This window comes from Tympanuchus pallidicinctus, unplaced genomic scaffold, assembly GCF_026119805.1.
Source record: "Tympanuchus pallidicinctus isolate F22 unplaced genomic scaffold, pur_lepc_1.0 scaffold2, whole genome shotgun sequence".
NCBI classification, from domain to species: domain Eukaryota; kingdom Metazoa; phylum Chordata; class Aves; order Galliformes; family Phasianidae; genus Tympanuchus; species Tympanuchus pallidicinctus.
The window spans coordinates 35384751-35396673 of NW_026294721.1; the positions used below are offsets into that span (position 1 = coordinate 35384751).

At 38.6% G+C, this 11923-nt stretch overlaps 1 protein-coding gene across 2 annotated transcripts in view; it reads left to right on the plus strand.

Moving 5' to 3' along the window:
- The window catches only part of SYNPO2 (synaptopodin 2), an 86308-nt gene that overhangs the window by 59560 nt on the left and 14825 nt on the right, over positions 1-11923 (plus strand). For both annotated transcript variants that reach the window (XM_052681585.1, XM_052681586.1), the window contains exons 3-4: positions 1504-2297; positions 5430-7606. In XM_052681585.1, the coding sequence (XP_052537545.1) occupies positions 1504-2297; positions 5430-7606 (2971 nt within the window). The remainder of the gene's footprint in view (positions 1-1503; positions 2298-5429; positions 7607-11923) is intronic.

Sequence of the window (11923 nt, forward strand, 5' to 3'; positions counted from 1 at the left end):
AACTGTAAAGACATGAAATAAAAGTAATAATTTGTCCAAATAAAATCATAAATGACAATTAAGAGATCAGACCAAGTACTCTGCCTCTTGACACATGGACACACATTTATGTCTATATAGAGTAGAAGCATATCCATAAGTAGCAAGGGCCTTTTAAGGTGGAAATCTTTTCCTCTCACACAATCACTCAGCTACCAATAAAGGCTAACATTTAGCTGACCCATCCCCCAGTCTTATATCCTACATGGAAATGTTTATGGATTTCTGTAATTTATCTGTAGTTAAAAGCAGTGCAATTGATCATCCAAATAACATAATATGATGGAATCCAGCAACACTCACAAGGAGCTCCCTAAATCAAAATCTGTCTGACCATTACGTAGCTCCATATGTGGTGTAATGGATGTTACACATTTTGTGCTATTTGAGGCAGATCAAGACTTCTACAAACAGTACACCACATGGACAAAAATGCAAGTGTTATTGAAGTTTCTTCTATATACTGACAGATTTATTTCTTCTATCTCTTCTTCCAGCTTTTCTTTGTAGAGTGGTTCCAAACTTTCAAAATACTTGGGACTTGCTTTTGATTTCAGAAATCACTGTAATACTTGATCTGAGTACTTTACTGAGAATACCTATCACTCCTCTCATTTGAAAATGTGCTTTGCTACCTTCTAGTCAACAGAAAGCCTTAATAGCATACTGCAATTTGTCATTACGGCCCAGAGTATTGAAAGAGGAAGCTGGGAATCCTAAATTCAGTAAAACAGCCAAGTCCAGGGGAATGAATAGTTCAGGAGAGTTACTCTGAAGTATGTTGCAGACTTAGTAAAGACACGGTAACATTTGACAGTCAGGAATACATTTTCCCTTTAACTAGAAAATGTTGCATGGCTTCACAGATTTTTCTTGTTGGACCACCAAAATAGGGCCAGAATGTTTTAATTATTCCATCGTATATTTGGATTATGATCCTCACAGGAATTCTTTGAATGTGTATTTTAAGTATCCATTCCCTCCCCCCCTCCCTGGCTTTCTGTCTCTCCTTCTTATTCTCATCCAGTAGTTTATTCCTTAGAGAGTAAACTATTTGCTACAGCAACTATGTGTGAGTATGGTGCCTAAAACAGCTGGGGTAGTAGCCACAGTGCCAAAAATTAGGCACTATTCTGGTGTCATGCGAAGTTAATTTTCTCATGCACATGTGAAATATGAAGCAATGTCTAAGAAGTCTCAGTAGAATCATTATAACAGAAATGTGTCTGAGAAAGCATTTCACTTTTACTGAACTGCTAACTTGAAGAATTTTGAAGTATTCATAGATGTTCTGAGACTTCTGCATTCTGGGAAAATTCTTCTCCTTAAATGGTCCTGCAGCAGGTACAATTAACACAGGGGGGAAAATACTATACAGAAAATTGTTTTTCTTTGCAATTGTGTTTACAATTACTGTACTTACAGCAGCTTAATATCTTGAATTACTTATTTATGTATGTGCAGATCCTCCAGTGGAATAAATGAAACTTTGAGTGCTGAAAGAGAAAATGGAAAGCATGATAACGTAAAAAATGAGGACTATAGGGAGAGCACTACACTGCAGATTAATACAGCCAAAGAGATACCCCATGGAGATTTGTGCATCACAGAGATATACAGTGAGACTCACCAGGGAGCAGGAGAAAGCAACATACACTTTTCTGAAATGAAACAAGAGACCACACAAAGTCACAGAATTACTCCTAAAGTGATAGGCACCTCCAAAGCGCATGTGACTGATGAATCTGTTTTCAGAGGGAAGATAGAAGAAAGAAGGCCAGGCAATATGGTTGAGTTGCAGTTATCCCTCTCAAATGATGGTCACAAGAGCACCAACGCTCCTGCTGTGACTCTCTTAGGGGCAGAAAAATGCACCCCTTCAGGAAGAGGACTCAGTGTACAAGAAGACGGGACCAACCCTGTAATCGCAATTCCCCTGAGTGTAAAAGAGGGCAACATCCAGTGGTCAAGCAAAGTAGTCCAGTTTTCTAGTAGCAAAGAGGTCAAGATGATCCAAAGCGCAGCTCCATCTATCCCCAGGGTGGAGGTGATCCTAGACTGTTCAGACAGAGAAAAAGAAGCACCCAAGTCTCTGGCTGAAAGGGGGTGTGTTGATTCTCAAGTGGAAGGAGGGCAGTCAGAAGCACCTCCTTCTCTCCCCTCCTTTGCAATCTCATCAGAAGGCACAGAGCAGGGAGAAGACAACCAGCACTCGGAAAGGGATCACAGACCTCTCAAGCACAGGGCAAGGCACGCAAGTAAGTACATCCCATCTAATCATTTGCACTGCCTGAGGATATGCTTTGTAACTCGAAACATCATCTCAGAATTTAGATTGCATTAGAAAACGTAGTTAGAGCTTCAGTCTGCAGTTTTTTAACTTTCTGTCTTCTAAACAATTCTTGCTTTATATAATTTTCCAGGGTAATGCAACACTCCTGGTAATGAGCCAAGAGTAAAGCCATGCCTTAACTGTGCTGAATAACTTTGTTTAGTAGACTTCCACTCTGAAATAATTTAATGACTTTGTCCAATTAAAAATATTTTTATTTCCAGAAAATGCTGAATTCTGCTGGCTTTCTCATACACACTAAGAGGCAATCTGTGGAATATTAACAAAGAAAAAAAACCCACAAACAAAAAACAACAAACCAGGTCGCTTGCACATATCTAAATGAATCCTGTGGGTTTCTGTTTACAGCAAAAATTTTGTGCTATTATTTGCATCACCTAAAATCAAAGCCGTGGTATGGCTCTTAAAAGTTGATAATAAAAAAGGCTATTAGTAAAGCTTGATGTTGCCTGCAGACGAGATTTTGACAGACACTAGCATGTGTATAACTGTTACATGATCCTTTCAGCTTTGTCAGTCTTCTCTAGACTGTAAAGTGAACTTACTATTTCTTCTGACTCCCATATCCAGAGGTCAACTACAAAATCCGTCCAAGAAGTTTACGTGAAAGCTATTTTGAAACTGAATCCAGTGTCAGTTTATTGAGTATAGATACGTAAAATTAATTTATTATTTTATTAATTTGATACCTTTTTATTAGTGGGTTGTTTTTTCCCAACAATGTTAAGAATCCTGACCAGGGATTTAATAACAGTATGGCAAAGCTGCTTGAATGCATGCAATGATATACTGTAGCAACAAACTATTTCATATGTAGTGTTGGAATTAGTCTGCTAACCCTTTGCTAATTCCACTGTAAGCATATTTTTAGCATGATAACCATTTGTATCTTATTTGCAAGTGGATTAAGCAGTTACTTATGCTTAAGTGTCTGCTTCCAAACCACATATTTTAACATTTTAAATGGAGCATACAAGAAGAGTGCACATACTTTACATTTTGGCTGCAAAGTTAGAACCATCTGTGGGACCGTGCCCGTATATCTTAGTGAACAGTATTGCCCTTCTAATAAGGCGAGTTTGTAGAGCAAACTACATATTACTTCTTTCAAGTAATATGTATACTTTGCCTTTTTCTCATCCCAACTATGACAGTCTTAATTCTTTTTAACCTACTGGCACGCCATTATTTTTAGAAACTGATGCAATCTATCAAAATATTTGCTTTTATTATTATTTTTAAAATGTGATTTACACATTAGAACTATCACGTTGCTATGCACAGAGGAATAGGCTGCATGCAGCAAATACCGTGCATATGACTTTTTTTTGTCAAATTAAAAGTTACATTGCAGCATTTCGGTCTAAACTACAAAAGAGTAAAATTTATGGTAAAGAAATAAATAGTAATTAGACTATATCTATCTGATTAATATTTCTTCTGGAAGCTTCTAAATCTATTGATTAAGTAACTGCAGATGAGTTAAGAAAAGATACACTAGCAAAACAAAAAGTTTCAGTTTTTGCTTTCCACAGTACTGTGGGTTCCTGTTGAACTCCCCTCCTAGAAAAACACTCCCTACTGCTTGTGCAAAAGCGGCTTATTTGAAAGTGTGGAACTTAAATGCTGAAGGGTGACCATATCTGTTTGCAGAATCACTCTAAAGGTACAGGCCATAATTTCAAAACTGTCCCCGGTAAACACTGTAAGCATTTGACTTGTCAAAAGACTGAGCCAAGGATTTGGTGATTTGAACCTCTCAAAATAAAATACTACAAATTGCTGGTAAAGGCACCGTGCTCTTTTTGCTCTTACGGTGTTTAGAACCATTTGCTCTTATGGTTGTGAGAAGCACTGGTCTAGTCATGCTGTCATCTGGCATAATGGCAAAACTCCAAGTGTCTTTAATAGGAGAAGTATCAGGCTTCATCCTCTGACATAGAGAAAAGAATCATTAATAGAAAATACATCACAGTGCTTTCTTTAACAAGTTTGCTTTATTTGTACTAGCAGAAGATAATGATTAACTGCTTTATTTTCACAAATCAGAGGCACACCTCATCCTTTTGAAAATAACTGGAAGGGAGCCATTGATCTAGGCAGAATTAGCTTTTTATTTTAAAATCTAGCTTTTTAAAAGAGAGAAACTAGTGAGGTGGTCATGCTGATGTGCAGTGCATCTATCAGCTTTATAGATGCAGACACTCCTGTGTGTTCCCCACAGCTTGATGAAAACTAATAATTTATGCTTTAAGAAATATATATTATTTTGGTAGGAGCCTTCTCCATTCAGTTCTTAAATGTGTATTCATTCTTGCTGCATGGTAAAAATAAATGTTCTGAAGATGTTATATCCTATACAATTTGGGATTATGTTTGCACTCCCACTGTCTTTGAGGGAGCTGAAAATTAATAATTTCCTTATATATTTCCAGGGATATATATTTGCTTTTAAATAGCTAATACATATAAATATACCTATTTTTATCAACTACACAGCTTCTATAATGCAATAAACTCTTAAATGGTAGAAGCTGCTACCGCTGTCAGACACAATACACAGTTTCATTTACTCTCAAATGTTAGATAGTCATGGTCCTGGCTGGCTGGGAATCTGCTGTAAGCCTAGCAACTGTGGTCAAACACTTGCTACACACCAGATCACAGAAATTGAGTAAATGAGAAAATACTGCCTACCTATTGCTGCTGAGATGACTGCTGGGAACGAAAATTGTGGAAATTAGAAGACACACCTACCGTTCCTGTTGAAGTAAAGAAAGTGATGTAGCCTTTGAGCTTCTCTGGGTGTGGCCCTAAGGAAGGAATGCTGGATATGGAATTTGTACCACAGTTGTTATTGCGGGCAAAGCTTACGCATAACAATCCCTCCATGCACAAGAAAAGAAATGTTTTAATATGAGGGAGAGAGGCAGTATGCAAACTCCACTACAGACAGATGCATAACCACTTGCTAATAAACTCCATCTATTTCTGTGGGCTGCATGCAATTAAACGTGCATGTTAATTCTTTCCACAGGACTCCGGAGAAGTGAGAGCCTGTCAGAGAAGCAGGTTAAAGAAGCCAAATCTAAATGTAAAAGTATTGCATTGCTGCTGACGGCAGCTCCCAACCCCAATTCCAAGGGGGTGTTGATGTTCAAGAAGCGTCGGCAAAGGGCGAGGAAATATACTTTAGTCAGCTACGGGACTGGGGAGCTGGAACGTGACGAAGACGAGGGTGAAGAAGGTGAAGTTGAAGAGGGAGACAAAGAAAATACTTTTGAAGTGAGTTTACTTGCAACAAGTGAGTCAGAAATAGATGAAGATTTCTTCTCTGACATTGACAACGACAAGAAGATTGTGACATTTGATTGGGACAGTGGTTTACTTGAGGTTGAAAAGAAGACAAAAAGTGGAGACGAGATGCAGACGCTTCCAGAGACAACAGGTAAAGGAGCCCTCATGTTTGCCAGGAGACGGCAGAGGATGGATCAGATTACAGCCGAGCAAGAGGAGATGAAGGCACGCACAGTGCATGCAGAGGAACAAAGGGAAGTCACGGTGTCAGAGAACTTCCAGAAAGTAAGCTCCTCAGCATATCAAACAAAAGAGGAAGAAATGTTAAGCCAGCAACCCTGCATAAGCAAAAGCTATGCAGATGTGAACCAGAATGATGGTAAAATTGTACAACAAAATGGGTTTGGCTTAGCACCAGACACAAGCCTCTCTTTTCAGTCTTCTGAGGCTCAAAAAGCAACATCTTTGAACAGAACAGCTAAACCCTTCCCTTTCGGGGTTCAAAACCGAGCAGCTGCACCATTTTCACCCACGAGAAATGTCACTAGTCCTCTTTCAGATTTACCAGCACCACCTCCCTACTGCTCTATCAGCCCACCACCAGAGGCTTTATACAGACCTCTATCAGCTCCTGCAGCAAGCAAAGCTGCGCCAATTCTCTGGTCACACACAGAGCCAACCGAACGCATAGCATCCAGAGATGAGAGGATTGCAGTGCCAGCCAAAAGAACTGGGATACTGCAAGAAGCAAAGAGAAGGAGCACATCAAAGCCTATGTTCTCTTTCAAAGAAGCACCCAAAGTAAGTCCAAATCCTGCCCTGTTGTCCCTTGTACACAATGCAGAAGGCAAAAAAGGTTCTGGAGCTGGTTTTGAGTCAGGACCTGAAGAAGACTACCTCAGTTTGGGAGCAGAAGCTTGCAATTTCATGCAGAGTCAAGCATCTAAGCAAAAGGCCCCTCCTCCTACTGCTCCAAAGCCTTCCCTCAAGGTCTCTCCTGCTGCTGGTACCCCAGTTTCACCCGTTTGGTCACCAGCTGGGGCTTCTAACAAGGCTCCTTCTTTCCCAACTCCAGCCTCACCGCAGGCAGCATACCCTGCACCACTCAAATCCCCACAGTACCCTCATTCTCCCTCTGCCAATCCTCCGAATACTCTCAACCTATCAGGTCCTTTCAAAGGGCCACAGGCAACCCTAGCGAGTCCAAACCACCCAGCCAAGACACCAACCACCCCAAGTGCTGGAGAAACAAAACCCTTTGAGATGCCGCCAGAGATGAGGGGAAAAGGAGCACAATTATTTGCCAGAAGACACTCTCGAATGGAGAAGTATGTGGTTGATTCAGAGACTGTGCAAGCAAACATGGCACGAGCCCCATCTCCAACTCCATCTTTACCAGCTTCTTGGAAATATTCATCTAATGTCCGAGCACCTCCACCTGTTGCTTATAATCCCATACATAGTCCATCTTATCCTCCTGCTGCCACCAAGCCTTTCCCTAAGTCCACTGCTGCTACTAAAAACACCAAAAGAAAACCTAAGAAAGGTCTCAATGCTTTGGATATTATGAAACATCAACCTTATCAACTTGATGCATCGTTATTTACTTTTCAACCTCCTAGTAATAAGGAAAGTCTAGCTATTAAGCAGATACCAAAGTTGCCCATTTCAAAGCAAGCTACATCCTTACGACTGCCTGGTTCTGCATCTCCTACAAACGTCCGGGCATCTTCAGTGTACTCTGTGCCAGCCTACAGTTCGCAACCGTCGTACCAATCAAATGCCTCCACCCCAGTAAATGAATCATATACGCCGACAGGCTATTCTGCATTTTCTAAGCCAGAATCCACTACATCCTCTTTGTTTACTGCTCCGAGGCCAAAATTTTCAGCAAAGAAAGCTGGCGTCATTGCACAGGTGTGGAAGCCATCTGTTATTGAAGAGTAAACACTATAGCTAAAACTTAGTGTCCATCTTGCTTGCAATGCATTATTGTTTGCAGTAGTAGCTGGGCACACAAAGAGTGTCAAGAGTATTCCTTAGCTTATGTAATATCTTCAGACGTATCACCTCAAATCTGGGTCCAAAATACTTGAACTTTTTTAAGGAATCAAAATAGATACAAATTCTAGCATATTTATGCACATTATCAGATGCTTTATACACATAAAATCCTGCAATAAATAGACACCATTGTGTTAAGTAAGCAGGACACTAGGTTTTTGCTTTAAGTTGACTACAACAGAAACAACAGTAAGCAGTACTCTTGGTTTATCAAACTAATAGAGAAGAGCTTTATTTCTATCCCCCACCCCAATTATGTCCAAATGACCTAGGGATTTGAGGACTCTTTTTTTTTAAGTGCCTTATTAAATGCTATTAATAATAACATGTATTACTAACATACATAGTCTAAAATAGGTGAAGTATTAGACTCTGACTGATCACTAGCAGAATACAGCAGGATATACCTTTGGGTATGCGTGGAGTCCCACCAACTTCAGTCAGAATCTGTCTTGGCTCAAAGGTCCTTCCATAGGAATCTGATCAATCGGTCAGGGGCTTAGTTTGCAAGTTATGTGGATCAGCTGTGATCCAAAATCATGAATTGCCTCTGTGATTTCACAGAGAATGTGCTATAAGAGATGCAAGAGTATTCTGTGGAAGACTAATTTAAAGTAGACGGGATGACAGCTGGGAAAAATTGTTAAACATTTCCCATTTTGGGGAAATTTGACATCCTAAGTGCAGACATATATTTGGACAAAACTTTGCCTAGAATCCAGTAAATAACAAAAACTACGAAATCAAAAATATTGATTTAGAGAGATGAGATGGGTTTTTGGGTTTTGCAGCTGCAATATAATGCAATAGTTTCTTGTGAAATCGTAGCGACTGAGAAATGAAGGGATATGTATAATTGAAAGTCTTGCAACCAAAGTAGCGTATGCCTCAAAAATCAGCATTTAACATTAAATCGTAAGTATTACCTTGTCTTCCTATCAGTCTCACACACATTTTCTTAATTTCAGTTTGGGCTTTACAGTGCTTTTTCCCACTCTTAATCTTTTTACTCCGGTTTTACACTTTCACCTTTTACTTGTATTGGATATAAGGATTGAAATACTGCTACAGTAGAAAATTCTTAAGAGTCCGTAGTCTTGAAACCTACTGCACAATAGTGCAAAAAATACACAGTCTTGCTGAGGTATATTTAACAGTTAACAGTTTAGCATGCTGTTCTGTAAGGAGATTTGTTTACATCCATAGAGCTGTCTGAAACAAAATGTTGTTTCACATAGCTAAGGTTATCCAAATTCATCCCAAATGCAACACTAAAGATTGAAACATTGATATGTGAATAAAGGTGGCAGAATCTGTTGGTATATTTACTTAAACTACCATCCAGCTAGGTACAGACACAAATAATGATTTTTATATTATAATGGTGAATACACTTCTATTAGAATTATCTATTTAGATGAAGAAGGTGTTCCCCAGTGTGAACAAAATCACCTACATTCAGTCTCATTATGGTAACTGAAACCGCAATAAAGTTTGAAATGAATAACTTCATTGTAAATGTGGAAGGCAGATTGGAATCAAGTCAATAGAAATCACTCGTTTTAATTCTGGACCTCCAAAATTGCACTCCCACTTCCGGATTGGAATACTAACTGCATTAAAAGAAAATGACCAAGTGATCCACCTCCCTCTTAAAATTCAGAACAGTGATGGGAAATCTTAAGAAAAAGAGTTTGGAAAACTCAACTAAGAATTACGCTGCATTTTCCAGGAAATAGAGTAGCAATATTTTAATCCTCTGGAGATCTCCCTTCTATTTTCCACTGCTAGTATCTGTATTATTCTTCCATCATTAAACTTGACCCTTTCTTCTCTGCCTGTTTGGGTTTCTTTCTTTTTTTTCCTTTTCTTTCCTTTATTCTACTTATATATACAGACAGAAACATATTAGAGGAAATCTGTTTTCTAGCAATTCTGTTTCTATGCAATTCTTGCCCTTTCCCCACTTCCACTTCTTCTTCCCTCTTCCCTTCTTTTCTCCACCTTCCTTCCCATTCATTTTCTCAGTCTCCTCCTTTCCTTCTGTCTCACCTCCCTTGGAATAAAGATACCCTGTCAAAGGTAACAGAAGTGCTACTGGAGAGCTACACAGAAATCTAACTCCTTCCAGATAACCTCATGTTGCCTCATGTTTACTTGGCCCGCTCCTTTAAATTCTAACTTTAAATTACAACCACATTTCTGTACTTGTTCACCACACAAGTGTTTCCCTAATTAGGAAATTTTCAGCAGTTTTGCACATTCACCACAGTTTTGAGGTTGATGGACATGTCTATTAAGGAGATACAGAATCTTACACAGCATGGTGACCTGGTCACATCAAGCTCAGGTCAGTATCTTGGGGAGGTTTTCACCATCTCCAGAGCACCCTGCGTGAAATATGTGAATTATTGAAATCTAGTTTCTAGCGTAATATATGCCCGTGTGTCACTTTCCAAGTAAGAAATAATAAGCAGTATTATTCTAATTATAAGCATGTGAAAAAAGGTAGATTTGAGATACCATCTCACCCAAAGAAAAGCAGCTCTCCAGAAAGACAAAAGTCAAGTTAATGGGAACTAGAGGAGAGCTGTGATTAGAACAGAGCATTTCAGTTTCCGAAAACATCTGTCTAGAACTGAATTCACCTGAAGGACAGCAGTGTGCACTTATCAGCTTGTAAAATATTTATGTATCCTTTTCATTTTCAGAAACCAAAATTCCAGTTAGGACGCCATGTAAATTATTTGCACATTTACAGCTATATGCTAGAAGTCAGCTTCTGTGGTAGCTGTATAAAATACAGCAATTAGCCTATCTTCCCTCTACTTTGGCCAGAAGGAAAGGAAATTAATATATGCTAAATATTTGGCTATTGATTAGATTTGGATTTTTTGCTGTTATTCAAACACAGGTATTTCATATGGCCAGTAGCAATGACAGAAGAACTTTTTAAAGCATCAGTATGTTAAAAGCAACAGCCACAGTGACAATAGTGCTCTTAACTCAGTTAATCTTTCGAAAGTCCCGATCGAAGACCGAGTCTGAGATCAATTTTATACACATACACTATTCTACATGCATAGTGCTTGGATCCAGCTTGGCTTCAAGGCTTTTATCAATCAGGTAAGTCTGTAATTCTCACTAATATTTCAGAAGACTGCCCTATTTAAATTCACAGTTTTACACGAAGTGTAATCTCTCAAGATGCAGATTAAATTTAGAGGAACGCTGAGCTGTTCATTGCCATGAGTACAAATTGAGAGCTAAAGATAACATCTAGCAGAGCTGAAAGGGGAAGAAAATGAACTGTTTGCAGAGAGGAGTGAAGACATCTGAATTTCTCCATAAAAGAGAGAGAAATTTTTGCTTTTTCCCCCTCCCCCAAAATCTATTAGAACTATCTTAATATAATATGATAATTTTCCAAGATGCAATGGTTGTGCTTCATATATGGGAACATTTACCAGTGAATTTTAGGCCATTCCTAATAACAATACTTCTAATGCACTCACATTAAAAGATCTATTTAATTTCTTTTAATTATAGTCCATACAAGAGGTATTATAACTTACCAGTTTGGATTTCACATTTTGAGATAGCCTTTCTTTGAAAACAGCCATGCTAATGAAGGGTTTATATTCTTCCAGTTTCTGAGTCCGTTCCAGGACTCTTTACAAAACCTGTTTTGTTTTGGAAATGAGTGGCTTTTAGACAAGAAGTTAAATTTTTGTTACAAAAGTAAACAAAATGTGGTTACTGGAAATAGAACTGTCAAGCTTCTCTTCTCTAGGGGAACTACTCTTATTAAGTTCCTAATCAGCAAAAGATAACATATTATGAAACAAACAAAAAGATAGCCAAAGTTGTTTTTTTGTTTTTTGTTTTTCCTGTGGTTTTTTTTTGTTTGTTTGTTTGCTTTTCTGTAGGGACATTCACGGAGTAAACAATACCATCTTTTACAAGTACATCTTAAACTTTTGCTTTTGCTCTCTTATGGAAGAAGTTATTTAGTCAGTGTCCTAAGATGTAACAACATCCAGTGACAAGCTGCCTGGTATCAAAAGCTCCTGGCCTATGAACTGGGACTTTATAAAACATTCATATTAATACATGTAATAGGAAATGCCCATTTCTCTTCTAGATGTGCAGACAATTCACTATAGGATC